General features: G+C 39.1%; 1 protein-coding gene across 5 annotated transcripts in view; it reads right to left on the minus strand.

Annotated features, from left to right (window-relative positions):
• LOC101689700 (zinc finger protein 705A-like) overlaps positions 1 to 18,397 on the minus strand; it is a 36,777-nt gene that overhangs the window by 4,255 nt on the left and 14,125 nt on the right. For all 5 annotated transcript variants that reach the window (XM_004775549.3, XM_004775548.3, XM_004775552.3 and 2 more), the window contains exons 2-5: positions 15,451 to 15,536; positions 14,076 to 14,202; positions 13,258 to 13,353; positions 12,913 to 12,980 (exon numbers count right to left, since the gene is read on the minus strand). In XM_004775549.3, coding sequence (XP_004775606.1) covers positions 12,913 to 12,980; positions 13,258 to 13,353; positions 14,076 to 14,202; positions 15,451 to 15,462 — 303 coding nt within the window. In that variant the 5' untranslated portion in view covers positions 15,463 to 15,536. The remainder of the gene's footprint in view (positions 1 to 12,912; positions 12,981 to 13,257; positions 13,354 to 14,075; positions 14,203 to 15,450; positions 15,537 to 18,397) is intronic.

Raw genomic sequence — 18,397 nt, forward strand, 5'->3', positions numbered from 1 at the left:
ATGCCACACATCATGGTATTACGACCTTCCTGTCTGGTGCTCTGTTCCCCTTCTGGCCAACAATTAAAGGAAACAGGACAAGGAGAGTTGTTCGGGATCTCCACCTATTTTACTCATTTCTCTCATTTGTGAAGAGGAGCATCTAGAGGAAAGTCAGAAATAAAGATTTCAAGAATGAGAGAAGTAACTCTTCAGGGAACCCCTGAAACAAACTCCTAAAATTAGGAGGGCCAGGATGGATGCAGAAGGGCCAACATTGCTGCCTTGATGTTCCTGGGCCCCAAATCCATGGGCAAGCTGAGGGCTCCACTGCTTTTGTCTGCAGCCACGGGAACATTCTGTATCATGAGGAGCTCTCCCAGCTCCAAGTTCATTTCTCCTTTGATCACAGGGCATACGTCACACCAGGAGTCTGGTTTTTTAGCTGGTGTCATCTTTTTCAATTGAGATACAATTCACATTCCATAAAATTCACCCTTTAAACTGTGACTTTTTTTTTTTTTTAGTATATTTACAAGGCTCTGTTAGCACCATCACTAATCACAGAACATTTTTATCATCTGCCAAGAAACCCTGTGCACATTCACAGTCATTCACTACTCCCCCCCTCCTCCCAGTCCCTGGCAGCCACTCCGTCTCCATGGACCTATGTAGACATTTCGTATGAACTGAACTACATGATACGCATGTTTTGTGTCTGGCCTCTTTCACTTAATACAACGCTTTCAATCTTTATCAGTATAGGAACACATACTCAGCATTTCATATTTTTTAAAATATTACTTGGGAGTGAGAGAGCACAAGCAGGGGTGCAGTAGTCAGAGGGAGAGAGCGAAGCAGGCTCCCACAGAGCAGGGAGCCTGACCCAGGGCTTGATCCCAGGACCCTGAGATCATGATCTGAGCTAAAGGCAGACGCTTAACCAACTAAGCCACCCAGGTGCCCCTCAACATTTCATTCTTGTTTTAATGACTGAGGAACATTCTGTTGTACGAACATGGCACATTTTGCTTATTCATTCATCAATTTATAGACATTTAGGTTGTTTCCACTTTTTGGCTCTATTAACCTACTAAGAACACTTACATATATATTTTTGTGTGAATGTATTCTCAATTATGGATATGTCAGTAGAAAATGAATTGCTGAGTATATGGTAACTTTTATCTTTTTGAGGGACTGCCAGGCTGCTTTCCAAATCAGCTGCACCATTTTACATTCCTACCTGGAGTGCGTTAGAGCTCCAGTTTTTCCACGTCCTCTCATTTGCCTACCATCTGTCTTGTATCAGCCATCCCAGTGGCAGCGTGAAGGTATCTCACTGTAGTACTGATTTGCATTTCCCTAATGAATATCGATTCTGAGCATCTTTTTTGTATTCTTACTGGTCACTTTTACATTGGAAAATGATCCATGCAAGTTTTTTGCCTGTTTTTAATTTTGGATTATTCCAACAATTTTTGAGTTGTAAGAATTCTTTATGCATTCCAGATACTATGCTCTCTTCAGATCTTTAATTTGCAATTATTTTCTTCCATTATGTAGGAAGTCTTTCAACCTTGTTAGTGTCCTTTGAAGCACAAACATTTCACTGTAATGAACCCAATTTATTAATTTTTTTCTTTGGTTGCATGTGCTTATGGCATTGCCAAATCCAAGAACAAATATCTATATCTATCTATCTATCTATCTATCTTTAAATTAATCTCTACATCCAACATGAAACTTGAACTCATGACAAGAAGATTAAGTCACACTCCATTCTGACAGAGCCAGCCAGGCACCCTCAAGAATACAAATATTTGTGTCTTTGTTTTCTTCTAAGAGTTTTGTGATGTTAGCTTTTATATTTAGCTATTTTACCCATTTGAGGGTTTTTAAAATATGTTACATAGGGGTACAATTTTTTTTCTTCGTATGTGGATGCCCAGTTGCTCCAGGACCATTTGTTAAAATAACTACTATATCTCCTACTGAACATTCTTGGCACCCTTACCAAAATTAAAGGGACTTTGAGGATTTATTTCTGAACTCTCAATTCTAGTTCACTTACCCAGAAATCTATTCTTATTCCAGTACCTCAGTCATGATTGATGTACTTTATGGTAAGATCTGAAAGTGAGACATGTGAGTACTCAATTTAATTTTTCCTTTCAAGGTTGTTTTGTTTATTCTGGGTCCTTGCACTTCCACATACATTTTATGGTCAGCTGGACTTGTGATACAGATTACACCGAATCTGCAGGTCACACTGGGATTACTGCCATCTAATATTAAGTTTTCAAATCCATAATCACTTTCATTCCACAAGTACTTTTTTATGGTATACTTCTTTCAAAATATTTTGTCGTTTTCAGAGTACAGATATACCTATGTTTAAATGTATTTTCAGTATTTTATTCTTTTTGATGCTATTAATTTTTCACTCTCTAGGATCCTATTCTGGATCATACATTGCTTTTAGCTGTCTTGTTTTGATACTTTTTTTGGGTTCTAGAACATGTTTCAGTTTTGTCTTCCATGAAATTGCCATTTTTGTAGAGTTTGAGTCAGTTGTTTACCACAATTCCCCAAAATGGTATTTCCTTCTGTGTTCTTATTGTGAGATTTAGTTCATGTATTAACATCATTCTTTTTTTTTCCTCCACTTCCATTTTTTAGGAACACTACATAGTGATGTTTGGTCTTTCTCAGTAATTTACACCAGGAGCTGCAGGATGTCAATATTTTTTCTTTATGATGTTAATTTCTTCATGGAGGGCAAAAACTTCAATTAAATGCTTAAAGCATTTACCTAACATAAACCTTTCACTATGGTGGTTTCAAGTGGTGATGTTTATCCTACCATTCCCTCTGCTTTTAGTTGATTTCTACTATAAAGAGTGTTTCATTGCTCTCCACATAAAGAGGTATGTATGTTTATGAATATGCTAATCTTTTTATCCTTTTTTATTTTATGTTAGTTACCATACAGTACATCATCAGTTTTTGTTTTTTTTTAAAGATTTTATTTATTTATTTGACAGACAGAGATCACAAGTAGGCAGAGAGGCAGGCAGAGAGAGAGAGGGGGAAGCAGGCTCCCCGCTGAGCAGAGAACCTGTCTCAGGGCTCCATCCCAAGACCCTGGGATCATGACCTGAGCTGAAGGCAGAGGTTAACCCACTGAGCCACCCAGGTGCCCCACATCATCAGTTTTTGATGTAGCATTCCATGATTCATTTTTTGGGTATAACATCCAACATTCCATGCAATAGGTGTCCTCCTTAATACCCATCACCAGGCTAACACATCCCCCCACACCACTGAAAAATCCTCAATTTGTTTCTCAGTATTTCAGTATTTCATGGTTAATCTCCCCCTCCAGTTTCCCTCCCTTCATTTTTCACTTCCTTCTCCTAATGTCCTCCATGCTATTCCTTATGTTCCACAAATAAGTGAAACCATATGATAACTGAATCTCTCTGCCTGACTTACTTCACTTAGCATAATCTCCTCCAGTCCCATCCATGTTGATGCAGAAGCTGGGTATTCATCCTTTCTGATAGCTGAGTGATATTCTATTGTATTTATGGACCACCTCTTCTTTATCCAGTTGTCTGCTGAAGGGCATTTCAGCTCTTTCCATAGTTTGGCTGTTGTGGGGACACTGCTGCAATGAACACTGGGGTGCATGTGGCCCTTCTTTTCACTACATCTGTATGTTTTCCAAAGTGACTGTACCAACTTGAGCTCTCACCAACAGTGTAAGAGGGTTGGTTCCCCTTTCTCCACAGCCTAACATTTGTTGTTTCTTATGTTGTCAATTTTGGCCATTCTAGCTGCTGTAGGGTGGTATCTCAATGTGTTGTTTGTTTTCTAATTTTTAATAAACATATAATGTATTATTAGCCCCAGGGGTATAGGTCTGTCAATCGCCAGGTTTACACACTTCACAGCACTCACCATAGCACATTCTCAATGTGGTTCTGCTTTGAATTTCCCTGATGGCTAATGATGATAGACATTTTTTCATGTGTTTGCTAGCCATTTGTATGTCATCTTTGGAGAAGTGTCTGTTCATGTCTTCTGCCCATTTTTTGACTTGTTTTTGGGTGTTGAGTTTGAGAAGTCCTTTATAGATTTTGGATATCAACCCTTTGTCTGTAGTTTCATTTGCAAATATCTTCTCCCATTCCGTGGGCTGCCATTTAATTTTGTTGACTGTTTCTTTTGCTGTGCAGAAGCTTTTTATTTTGATGATGCCCCAAAAGTTCATTTTCGCTTTTGTTTCCCTTGCTTTTGGAGACATGTCTTGAAAGAAGTTGCTGTGGCCAATGTTGAAGAGGTTACTGCCTACATTCTCCTCTAGGATTTTGATGGGATTCTTGTCCACATTGAAGTCTTTCATCCATTTTGAGTTTATCTTTGTGTATGATGTAATAGAATGGTCAAGCTTCATTCTTCTATACATAGCTGTCCAATTTTCCCAACACCATTTATTGAAGAGACTGTCTTTTTTACATTGGATATTTTTTCCTGCTTTGTTGAAGATTATTTGACGATAGAGTTGAGGGTCCATATCTAGGCTCTCTAGTTTGTTCTGGTCCATGTGTCTGTTTTTGTGTCAGTACCATTCTGTCTTGTCGATCACAGCTTTGTGAGATAGCTTGACATGAGGCAACGTTATGTCCCCAGCTTTGTTTTTTTCAACATTTCCTTGGTGATTCAGGGTCTTTTCTGGTTCCATACAAATTTTAGGATTGTTTTCTCCCAACTTTGAAAAATGTCATAGGTGTTTTGATCAGGATGACACTGAAAGTATAGATTTCTCTGGGCAATACAGACATTTTAACAATGTTTATTCTTTCAATCCATGAGCATGGAATGTTTTTCCATCATTTTGTGTCTTCTTCAATTTCTTTCATGAGTGTTCTGTAGTTCCCAGAGTATAGATCCTTTATCTCTTTGGTTAGGTTTATTCCAAGGTATCTTATGGCTTTTGGTGCTATTGTAAATGAAATCGATTCTCTAATTTCTCTTTCTACAGTTTCATTTTTAGCGTTTAAGAAAGCAACTGATTTCTGTGCATTGATTTTGTATCCTGCCACATTATTAAATTGCTTTATGAGTTCTAGTAATTTGGGGGGTGGTATCTTTTGGGTTTTCCACATCAAATGTCATGTCAACTGAGAAGAGAAAGTGTTTGTGACCTCTTTGCCAGTTTGAATACCTTTTCTTTTTGTTGTCTGATTGCTAAGGCTACGACTTCTTGTACTATGTTGAATAATAGTGGCAAGAGTAGCATCCTTGTGTTCCTGATCTTAAAGGAAAGGCTCTCAGATTTTCCCAACTGAGAATGATATGGCTGTGAGTTTTTCAGAGATGGATTGTATGAAATTGAGGAATGTTCCCTCTATCCTTAAACTCTAAAGAGTTTTAATCAGGGAAGGATGCTGTATTGTGTCAAATGCTTTTTCTCCATCAGTTGAGGTTTTTCTCCCTTCTTAATGTGTTTTACCACATTGATTGATTTGTAAGTGCCGAATCACCCTTGCATCCCCAGACGAATCCCACCTGGTCATGGTGGATAACCTTTTTAATGTACTATTGGATCCTATTGGCTAAGATCTTGAGAATTTTGGCATCCATATTCCTCTGGAATATTGGTTTCATATTCTCCTTTTTGTCGGGGTCTTTGCATGGTTCAGAGATCAAGGTAATACTCGTTTCATAGAAAGAGTCTTGGAACCTTTCCTTCTGTTTCTATTTTTTGAAACTGCTTCAGCAGAATAGGTATTATTTCTTCTTTGAATGTTTGGTAGAATCCTCCAGGGAATCCACCAAGTCCCGGTCTTCTGTTTTTTGGAAGGTTTTGATCACTGCTTCAATCTCGTTACTGGTTATTGGTCTATTCAGGTTGTCAATTTCATCCTATTTCAGTCTTGGAAGTTTATAGGTTTCCAGGAATGCATCCGTTTCTTCTAGGTTTACTCAACTTATTGGCATATAGCTGCTAATAGTAATTTCTGATTATTGTTTCTATTTCCTTGGTTTTAGTCATGATCTCTCCTCTTTCATTCATAGTTTTATTAATTTGGGTCCTTTCTCTTTCCTTTTGGATAAGTCCGGCCAGTGGTTTATTGATCTTATTAATTCTTTCAAAGAACCAGGTGTGTTCTACTGTATTTCTGGTTTCTAATTCATTGATCTCTGCTCTAATCATAATTACTTCCCTTCTTGTGCATGGGTTAGGCTTTATTTGTTGTTGATTCTCCAGTTCTTTAAGGTGTAAAGAGAGTTTGTGTATTCATGATTTTTCTATTTTTTTTTTTTTTTTTTAGTGACGCTTGGATGGCTATGTATTTCCCCCTTAGGACTGCTTTTGCCATGTCCCATGTTTTGGGCCAATGTTTTTTCATTCTCACTGGTTTTCATGAATTGTTTAAGTTCTTCTTTGACTTCCTGGCTGACCCAAACATTCTTGAGCAGGATAGTCTTTAGCTTCCAAACGGTAGAGTTTCTTCCAAATCTTTTCTTGTGATTGAGTTCCAGTTTCAAAGCACTGTGATCTGAGAATACGCAGGGAATAATTTCAATCTTTTGATATCAGTTGAGATTTGACTTGTGACCCAGTATGTGGTCTTTTCTGGAGAAAGTTTCATGTGTGCTTGAGAAGAATGAGTATTCTGTTGTTTTAGAGTGGAATGTTCTGCATATATCTATGAGGTCCACCTGGTCCAGTGTGTCATTCAAAGCTCTTCTTTGTTGATTTTCTGCTTAGATATCTGTCTACTGCTGAGAGTGGAGTGTTAAGGTTTCCTACAAATAATGTTATTATCAATATGTCTCTTTATTTTGGTTAACAGTTGGCTTATGTAGTTGGCTATTTCCATGTTGGGATCATAGATATTTACAATTCTTAGATCTTCTTGTTGGATAGACTCTTCAATCTTTAGCTTAAAATCTAATTTCTGATATGAGAATTGATACCCCAGTTTTCTTTTGCAGTCTGTTGGCATGAAAGATGGTTCTCTATCTCTTTACTTTCAGTCTGGTTCAAAATGAGTCTCTTATAGACAGCATATGAATGAGTCCTTTTTATCCAATCTGCAAACCTGTGCCATTTTATGGAAGCTTTTAGGCTGTTCATGTTGACAGTGATTAAAGATATGATTTTATTGTCATCATGTTGTCTGTGAGGTCCTTGTGTCTATAGATTATCTCTAAATTTCTGTTCTAAATAATTCTTGGGGTATGTCTCCTTTTATAGAACACCCCTCCCTTAATATTTCCTGCAGAGCCAGCTTAGTGATCACATATTCTTTCATTTTTTTGCTGGTCTTGGAAGCTCTTAATCTATCCATCCATTCTAAATGATAGCCTTGCCAGAAAAAGTATTCTTCGCTGCATGTTCTTCTCATTTAGTACCCTGACTATGTCTTGCTAGCACTCTCTGGCTTGCCATGTCTCTGTGAACAGGTCTGCCATTACTCTGATGTTCCTCCCTCTGTAGGTAAGACCTCTCTTCCCCTAACTGTCCTTAAGATGTTTTCCTTGGCTTTAGGATTTGCAAGTTTTACTATTACATGCCTGGGGATTGGTTTATTCTCCTTGATCTTGGGAGGCATTCTGCCTCTAGGACATGAATGCTTATTTCATCCCCCACATTAAGGAAGTTGTCAGCTAGAATCTGCTCAAATACATCTTCTACTCTTCTCTCTCTCTCTCTCTCCACCCTCTCAGGGATCCCAATAATTCTGACATTGGAAAGTTTCATGGCATCATTTATTTCACGGATTCTAAATTGTTTGTTCCAGGTCCTGCTTTTTCCTTCTTTTCTATCAGTTTGTCTTCTAGATCACTAATTCATTCTTGTGCCTTATTTACCCTAGCTGTTAAGAGTGTCTAGATTAGATTAATCTCATTGATAGCATTTTTAAATTCTGCCAGATTAGCTCTCACCCCTGCCCTTAGAAAATCTATGTTGCCATTAATGGTATTCTCCAACCTAGCTATTGTCTTCATAACTGTTACCCTGAAGTCTATTTCCAACCTTTTGCTTATATCCATACCCATTAGTTCTGTGGCAGAGGTCACAGTGTCTAAATTTTTCCTGTGTTGGGTGTTCCTCCTCTTACTTATTCTGTTGAGGGGTGGTTGAGGGAATGTACAGAGCCCAGACTGTTGACCACAGCCAAAGCAAAATGCACCTATTTTATAGGGACCTAAGGGTTGCTGGCCTCTTGATCTTTCTGCCTGTCTTCTGGGGGAGGGGGTCTGTCATCCTGTTACTCAGGCAACCCTGTTTGGGTAGAGTTGTTCTGCCCCCTGTGGCGGGTTCGGCTTAGTGAAAACCAGTTTTGAGGGGCTTTTGTTCTCTGGGGTCTTTCTTTGGTGGCTTTCTGCATGTCTTCCAAGAGTCAGAGCAGAACTGACATAAACCAAACTTTTGTCTCATAACAGAGATCGCAGTTTGTTCTCCAGGACACACTGCCTCTGTTTTTGTCTGTGCTGTTAAAAACCAGTGTCCTTGGCTGTGTGACTCACAGCAGCATTCCCAGCCTCACTTCCAGGTCGAGGCATTTCTTTGCCCTCTGTGCTACTAAAACCTCCATCTGCCCCCATTTTGTACAGGTGCCCCTGCAGCTCCAGGTTTCAGTCTTATGGGCTGCCCTGAAGTCCTTTTCCTGCCACTACCAGTCTGCAAGTCTGTGCCCAGTCTCAGCGAGGGAGGCTTTTGCACTCCGTTGTTTCAGGATCCTGGAAGCTACCCCCCCTTCTGTTTATCTTCCAATATCTGTCTGCAGAATCACAGCTCCCTGTTTCATACCTTGAAACCAACTGCCAGAGATATTCTGTTGGTATAGATCTGGATATATCTTCTTATATCATAGGCTGATTTCGTGGGTGTTCAGAGGGGCCTGGCAGATACCCAGCTTAATTCAGAGGACAGGTTGAAATACTCCTCTGCCATCTTGCCCCACCATTATTTTTATTCTTTATTTTGATAATATGGTTGTCCCAAATGGGCCATAAGGGTCCATTTTGATCTGCCCCATTTTTTTTTTTCTTTTTAAAGATTTATTTATTTGACAGACAGAGATCACAAGTAGGCAGAGAGGCAGGCAGAGACAGAGGAAGGGAAGCAGGCTCCCCGCTGAGCAGAGAGCCTGACACGGGCCTCTATCCCAGGACCCTGGGATCATGACCTGAGCTGAAGGCAGAGGCTTTAACCCACTGAGCCACCCAGGCGCCCTGCCCCATTTTCTTTTCACCTGTCAACCTTTCCTTTTGTGAATACTTCCTTACTTTCTAGCAAAAGATACCTTAGATACTTACCCTAGCCAATACCAATCTTGTATTTTCCTGCCTCAATCAACCTTTCCTCCAAGGAAGCCTAGTTCCTATCATTGAGAATGAAATTTAGAATCCATTTGAGTGATATTTGTCATTGCAGTGAGGTGTCCTTGCTTCTAGGCCCTTTCAGAGGACAGGACCAGGAAGCACAAGAACACACATCATTAATTCATATTAATTAAGTCTATTTCTAATTCAACAAGACTTATCTTCTCCTTCTTCCAGTATTTGTGTCTCCATTTTCCATTACCAGGTAAAATTTTGGCTGAACAACCTAAATATATTTAATCACATACTCAGTCAAACAATACACAAAAAAACTTAAAAAACTGCTACATTCACACCAACGCAAAAAAAAAAAAATCAAGTAGGCATAAGGATAATTTACAAGTATTTTTATATTTCACTTAAGTGGATATAGTAAAAACAGTGTTGAGAATTACTAGAATTTATTTTATGGTTATGGTAGTTATTTGATATAAAGTGAGGCTCATTTGTTTTTCAATTTTTTCTCACTCACCCTTGTTGGCTTTAATTTTATTGTGGAGTGCACCAAGTGTTCCCAAACCAAATCCATACAAAGGGTAGTCTCAGAAAGCCTCCTCCTCCTATCACATCCTCAATAATGTGCTCCACCCTCTGGAGATTACATTTATTGCTTATCCTCCCTTTGCTTTTTCAAGGCCAGCAGCAGACGGACTCTGGCTTCATATATCTCTCACATTCTCTGTTTCTGAACTACAGATCCTCTTAGGATATGCTTATTCTGGAAAAACTTCCCTGTGATTATCTTATAATTAACCAATTAGATACCTTAATGACATCTGCAAACCCCATTCGTTATTGACATATAATGAAGTATAATGAAGAGAATGATATTCCATCACATCCAAAGGTCCAAAACAGAAGCAAAGAGAGGAAATTATACAGGTGTAACCCCAAGGGACATAATTGTGGGGGCAAACATAGAATATTGCCTAGCGAAATTACCCAGTCTGAGGTTCCAATTTATATGGAATAACTTTTTGGAGGTTTAAAAAAGTGTTGGAAAGAAGAAAAAGACTTATTCTACCCACACCCTCTACCATTGTCCCAACCCCTTGCCTCAAGCTGGACTCTTATGTCCCCTCAGTGTACCCCATATTCCCCTATCCTGTCCTTTAACTTACATTAAACCTCCCTTCCTGGACCCTCTTCTTGAGGCCTGTGCACATCCTGGATCACCAGTACCTGTCCCAAAGCCCTGTTCTTCCTTTGCTCAAGTTGCTTCCAGTAGTGTGGCCTCTCTATGATCTTGAGTTCACCTCCACATACCTCCTTCTACATCCTCATTAAGTAACTTGTTTCCTATTCCTTTCCCTCCTTTCTGCTTTTGTCAGTCCCTAAGGTCATCAAATGCTCCCTTCAGTCTATCCCTGCTCCAACTACCTGGTGCCTCAGATGAGCCATGTACTTGCCTCCTCCCCCACTTGCACTCACTTCACCCTCTGCCCCATATTTTTCATACTCCAATGGGGCCCTGGTCTCCTGGCTTTCCATCCCCCCTCTTTTCCTCTCACCTGTTTAGATAGGAATGACTGTGGCTACGCAAATAAGAAAATGTGGACAGGCTGGACATTTTAAAAAGAGTATTATTTTAACATTGGACTTTATTTATAAACCAAATGTTTATTCTTCCATGTTTGTATTAATTTATAGAACAGATTTATATGTTTTAATACTGATAATAATATTTAAATCACATTATTTTAAATTATGGCCTTCCACTTTATTTAGGTTATTCTGTGACTGAATTCAAGTCTCTGCAATTATGGTTAAAGGTGCATAAAAATATAAACTGAACAACATTATTAGACTTTTGAGGAACAACCTGTACTGATTTCAAGTACTAATCTATTGAAATAATTTAATGTTTTAGCAATTGTCACAAATTCTTCACTAAATATTCTTGGGTCACAGTACAAATCTACAAATCTTTATTTTCATCTTACATTATTTATAATAGGTCATTTGGCAAAGTCCTGAAGACTCTGAAGTGTGAATTTCAGGAGTCTCAATAGAGTTTGTAATCTTTGCTGTAGAGTCTGCTCATGGTCCTTAAAGGGTTAATTATAAATGATGGCACTCTATGAAAGCATGGGACTGTACACATACAATTTCTTCCCATGTGAGCCCTTTGGTGTCTATTAGAGCAGATCATGAAGACCACAGGGGTCCCTTTGGCCCCTTTCTTCCTTACATTTATAATACAAGTTCTTTCATGTGAACTAAGGTTAGAGACTGATAAAGGCTTTTCCATTCTATGTGATTATTTTAAAAAGGGTATTCTGGACCCATTCATTTCATATACAGGGCTCCTCTCTGGTGTAAAATTTCCCACACTTTTTAAAGCTGGAGTTTTGACTAAAGAATTCCTATGGTTTCTCTTCAGTGTCACTTCTTTTATGTTGACTACAGGATGACAGAAACCTTTTCCATGTTTATCACAGATGTAGGATTTCTCTGCCTTGTGACTTCTTTTGTGTGAATGGCAGCTAGCATTTTGGCTGAAGTACTTCCCACATTCATTGCACTTACCGCGCCTCTCTCGGGTGCGTGTTCTTTGGTGCATATACAAGCTGAGTGCTCTGAGGGAATCCCTCTCCACAATCATTACATCCACAGGGTTTCTCTGCTGTGAAACCAACTTTGCACACCAAAGTTCTTTGGTGTGAATTTAAGCTAGTGCTTTGTCTGAAGTGTTTCCCACATTCATTACATGTATAAGGTTTCTCTCCAGTGTGAGTTCTCTGGTGTATATAAAGTGGAGTGCTCTAAAGGAATCCTTTCCCACAGTCCTTATATTTATAAGGTTTCTCTCCTGTGTGCAATCTTTGGTGTGAGTAAAAAATATCCCTCTGGATGAAGCATTTCCCACATTCACATTTGTAGGGTTTTTCTCCAGTGTGTGTCCTTTTGTGTATAGAAAGCTTAGTACTCTGGCAGAACTCCTTCCCACCTTCCTTACTTTTACAGGGTTTGCCCCATGTGAGTTAGCACCTGTTGAATCACTGTGGATCTGTAAGTGAAAACCTCCCCATATTCATTATAGTCACAGGCATCTTTTCCCATGTGAGATCTCAGCTGTTTGAAGGAAATGAAGAGGCTGTTAAATAATTTCACATATACATTAATTCATTTCTCTACACGACTCAGACTTTGATAATGCAGTGGACATCTCCTGTTAACATCTTCCCTGTTATTTACATATGCCGTGCATGTGATTTTCTACAACACAAAGAGATTTCCTTTTTCATATCATCTCAACTGCAGAACTACCTAATTTACTTGAAAGATTTCAATAGTTTCAAAGATTAGATGCATGAGCCGTGTTTATGTGGCTGTCCTTTTATAAGAAAGCAGGTGATGGTTTTGAGCAACATCTTGATTTTCTCCCTAAATTCAAACCACCCAAAGCTTTCTGCTGAGACAGCATTTATGCCCAAGTGAAATCACAGTCCTGTGCTGTGTTCTAAAATTTGTTGGCTCACATGATTTTACTGTTGAGGAAGGGTTCACCCCCCTGAAACTTACCGTTGACATGCAGTTAGACGGGTCCTTTTTGCAGATGTCTTCTTGTCTCTTAAGGCCACTTTTCCTGTCTAAAATAATGTAAACAAAATGAACTGCTAGTGTGCATGAGAGGATGAAAACTGTTGAAAACATACAAAGCCTGTGTACGTTCAAATACTGATCTTTACAGAGGAGAAAATGTGAGAAGAAGGAAGATATAAGTGAGTTGAAATGTTTTTCAAGAAAGTAAAAATTATGAAGTGTTTTCAGGATTGAAATAGGATGTCTGCTGTTGACATTCCCCTGGTCCTGCTCTCCCCATAACAGGATCTTCCTGGTGCTGTGCACACAAAACCTGGAGCTCACCTGGATTCAGGCCCTGGAGAAATCCTCTGCCCTCCCTCCACAGCTCCACTCCTTGTTCCAACTGGGAAATCACATCTGATTTGCAGAGATGATATCCTGTTTGCAGGAGTAAAAGTTATATCGATTTTGGATTCTGGGCAGAGAAACATGAATAATCTTTAATTCTAAGGCATAATACCAAGAAAGAACAAGGTGAATAGTGGAGGAGAGCCCAGGGAAGAGTACCTTGAACACTGAAAATAGCAAAGTCCTTCCCCAGAGCAGAAAGAACATCCTGACACTATGCCAACACAGGTAGATTTTCTTATTGTTGATGTGCAGGACCAAGCACAAAGATAGAGTGAACAATCTTTAATGTTTTCAACAGAGGAGAAGTTATATGTTCCCACAGTAGGGTGATATTAATTTTTTAAAATATTAAGTACACAGAAACTGCACCAGAACACTTAATTTCTCTTTGGAAATACATAATAGGTAAAATTTTCACAAATGGATATTTAATTACTGGTTGAGTATAGACAGCAGAGTAGTTATTTAGTAATATTTAGTGCTTTCATTCATATAAAATATTCATTGAATTCCCAGCACAGTCCTGGGCACGGGAGGTACAGAAGCAAGAAAGACATGAGAGAGGGGTCAGGAAAACTATATATTCTTTTGAGGTGACAAAATATGTGTAAGTAAGTAAGTAAATACATAAATTGAATTCAAGTAGTTTTAAGAACCTTGAAAGAACTTGAATGAGGGATGAGAGGAGAGGGGGAATATGTGAAAGCTGGATACTTGCTGAATAAATACATTAATTTTGACAGACTCACCTACAGAGACCAGATGACTGATGTTCTCCAGCATCACATCTCTGTACAGCTTTCTCTGGGATGTGTCCAGCAAGGCCCACTCTTCTTGGGTGAAATCTATAGCTATATCCTTGAAGGTCACTAATTCCTAAAACATCACAGACATTTTGATGCAGCCAGGCTCCTCCCTACCAAGAGTCATGGGAGTATACTGGACATGATGGTGCTGAGGATGGGTTGCTGTATACACAGAAAGCTTAAATCCCATCTGGGGTCCCAGTCAAATGTTTCTCTATGCTGCCTTGCCATGTGTCTTTCACACAGACTCACAGAAATAGACAGACTTTGTAAACGTAACTTCATTATAGATGATTATTTCTTGAGCTGTGATAGAAACACCCAAGACACAGCACTGCCCAACTTCCTGCAGGACTGAATGGGGCTCCTACACAGCTTGGATAAGCAAGTGTGGCTTTGCCCATCTCTACACAACACACAAGTTCATGATAAGACTTAAGACATATAGTCCAGAAGCAAAACCCCAGGGGCCCTAAATACATAAGGAATGTCCTAGCCTGCCCCTCCATTTCAATTTTCTTGAGCACCTCTGAGCATTGCTTATCACTATCCCTCCTATAACATCAGCCTCTCAAATGAACTTGATCTTTTCAGTCCTGCAAAATATGCTACAGACCCCTAGGTTTTATTCCATTATAATCCTCTCAATGCACAGCTCATGTTAGGAAAGTAATACTTACCAGACATTTCTTAGTTTCCAAATTTGAACAAAGTTTAATTATAAAGAGGTAAATTGGGTTGTTGGGAATAGGAGTGGTAAGGAGAATTTTTCTTTAAGTTAAAATTAAAATGCTCAAGCATATTGTATAAAAATTTTAGTAAGTTTAAAACTGGGAAAAATAAAGAAATTATTCCTTACTGCTCTCTTGCTCCCTACCTCCAGTCTCAATGCTGCTCTGCAGCATCTGAAACACTGGATGGACTGAACTCACTTGAAGGAAACTCTACCTCACTACAGGACTGTAAGCTTCTGCTTGTTCCCATTTCTATTACCTGTGCTCACCACAGGCCTAAGCCCACTGCAGACACTAACCTGGTTAATGAGTGAGTCACTTAGCTGGGGCCATGGAATGGATTAGAAGAAATAACTATTCTGCAAGGATACCCTTAAGGGGATGGGGGAATGGAACAGAGTAATACTGGATATAAGATTATTTCTCGATCAAACCCTGAACTCCCACAAGCCTCCCTGAGTACTGGTGAAGTGTGACTGACACTCATATTTCATGGGGACACAAAGAAGATCCAGGCCATGAAGATAAATCTGCTCCTGCTCTAGAAAAACAGGGATGCATGAGAAAAAGCAAGTCCTACTCACCTGTGCTTGCATTGTCCAGATCTCAGCTACCCCTTTCTTCCTGTGTATTCTCACCAAGGGACAGTCCAATAACTAAGCAGACAAGGCTGAGGAAAGAGAAAGAACCCACTGAGATGCATCTTTTCCAATATTCCTAGATACGCCTATCTTGAATCTGCAAATCTTTATATGGTACTGACTCCCTGCCGTAGTCCAACTCACATGTACTGGCAGAGTAAACAAGGACAAACAGGTAGGGGGGGCTCCCCTCTCCCAGGATCAACAATAAGAAGTCTTTGGCTATTATGCTCATAAAGAAGATATTAATGTCCCTATTAAACAGATAGCAAAAGCACAGAGGTGTCATTTAATTAGAACTGGTATTCAGAGTTCCTACTTATTTACATCCCTGGCACCAAAATCTTAGGAGAACCTGACTCCTGTCACATGGATATTCTTATACAATAACTCAGGACACCATTTTGGAATTTCATATTTTATCACTCTTGGGTGAAGTCTGCTAGCATTGTTTCCCAACACCCATCTCAGTTCATGAATGCCCCATGCTCTCCCTCAAGCAACACCTGCCCTCAGTCACACTGGCTCCTCCATATGTGGCATTCAGGCAGTGTTACTGCCTCAACCCAACTGTATACCTCATGGACAAGCAACTATGGAATCTCTTTAAAGTTGGGTTGAACATTTAGAAGACCCAACCCTTGCTCAAATGTTCAGTGGCTTTCATCATGTAAGTCTAGTACATACAATCCCTTGCACAGTACATATGTTATAATGCTATACATTAAGGACTGCTAAACAATCCCCACAGAGTGGTCAGGCTCATGAAATATAGAGCAAAGAGCTTCAGTTTTTAAGATAATTTATTGGTTTCTTGAAGTATGGAGTTCTAGTTATTTTAACCAACAAGATTATATCTGCATTTCATATTTTAAGCATATAAAAGAATTTGTTATCTCTATAGCACTATCTCAAACAGTGTTTACAAATAAATATACTGCAACATACACTGATAATGTGTCTAGAACAAGATATGATTAAAACCCATTAATTTTGAGGACCTGGAAAGAGGAAAAAACTACTAGTATTAATTGAGACTCTGTGAGTGGATTTACATACATGTGGACACACACACTGTACTTTATACTGAACAATAATCCTGCCTTTGTGGATTACTTACATATTTGAGTGATGTTAACTAGGTTCAGAAAACTAGAGGACAAAATTACACGGCTAAAAATTGACAGCTAGAATTTGAAATTAGCTCTGCCTGTCTCTAAATGTCAAATAACTAATGAATTTCATCTTGAAGGACATTAGACACCAGAACCACTTTTACCTGCATATCTCCAGTCAGATCCATGACCAGAGACTCCTCCCTCGAAACCTCCTCCTTTCAGACTGTTCACACAATTTCTCCCCATGTTCAGGATCTCCAGCTACATAGGAACCTATACTTCAGTGACCTCAATTTCCCAATTCAGCCCCCACATCTAATTTCTATTGGTCAGTATAACATACACTTAACTCATTCCAAAACATACACACCAAGACCAACAATTCTGATGTCCCTTAGTCCTAACATCTGCTAATCAAAACTCCAAAACTAGACGATGCCAGTATCTCATTTTCCCATTGGCTGCATCTGTCACAGCTCAGAATGAAGTATTGAGCTGGTCTAATTACAGCACCACAAATCTCCCAAAAGCTTTTGCTAAATATCTGGCATCTCACTATGACTTAACAATCACTCTGCTATGCTTAATTAATATGTTAATATTCCCTGTGCCTTTCTAATCTCACAGATTCTCACCTTTCCCCTTAGTTTTCTTTTTTTTAAAGATTTTATTTATTCCCTTAGTTTTCAAAAATAGTTTCACTTTTTAAAAAAAAAATATTTTATTTATTTATTTGACAGGCAGAGATCACAAGTAGGCAGAGAGGCAGGCAGAGAGAGAGGAAGAAGCAGGCTCCCTGCTGAGCAGAAAGCCCGATGTGGGGCTCGATCCCAGGACCCTGGGATCATGACCTGAGCCGAAGGCAGCGGCTTTAACCCACTGAGCCACCCAGGCGCCCCCCTTTTTTTTTTAATATTTTATTTATTTATTAAAAATAGTTTCACTTTTTACTGCAGAGATGGACCTGATGATTTAAAGAAATATTTCAGGTCACTAGCAAGAAAACTACAATTACTCCTGATTTCCAGTCCATCAGAGTATCTGCTCTTGTAAATACTGAAAAGTAATCTCTATTCCTAATTAAATCTTAAATTAAATCTGCTCTTGTAAACACTGAAAAGTAATCCCTATTCTTAATTAAATCCAACTTCTCCAATTGTGTCTGTTTCTTTCCTCCTCCCTCAAATGTTTGTTACTGATTATAAACCAAACTGCTTTTTTACTAGTAACTCCTTCATCATTTCCCCCTTCACCTCCTTAAACTCATTTAGTCTCTCCATTCCTCTAAGAAAAACCTCCTCTAAGCCAATTTATATCTAGCTGTTGACACATGACCTTTTCCCTTCAAAATGAACCTGAAAAACAGTACATACCTAGTTTCTTCACATTCCCTCACTTTGACTTAGAAAAATCACTGATGATTTCCACGTCAATAAATCTTGTTAAGATCAGTTATTCCCCCATAATTAAATCCACTGAGAGTTTCTCAGCCTTTTACTTGGAACCAAAGCAGCATTGGCACATCATCTCCATTTGGGAACTCTCTTTCTTCTAGGCTTTTCTGACAGTTCAGGTTCCTAACTGCCTTTCAAACTCTCTAGGCACTCCTGAGTCCTCTGCAAGGTCCTCCTCAACTAAACAGTGTCTCAAGGTTCAATTGTACCCCCTTTCTCTCCTCTTATAATAAACTACCCTGGAAATCTCAGTACACTCCCTTGCTTCCATTTCTTCCACTGGTATCTCTAAATCATAAAAATACACCTGGATTACAT

This window comes from Mustela putorius, unplaced genomic scaffold, assembly GCF_011764305.1.
Source record: "Mustela putorius furo isolate JIRA1106 unplaced genomic scaffold, ASM1176430v1.1 tig00000905_pilon_pilon_pilon, whole genome shotgun sequence".
In the NCBI taxonomy this organism is placed as follows: Eukaryota; Metazoa; Chordata; class Mammalia; order Carnivora; family Mustelidae; genus Mustela; species Mustela putorius.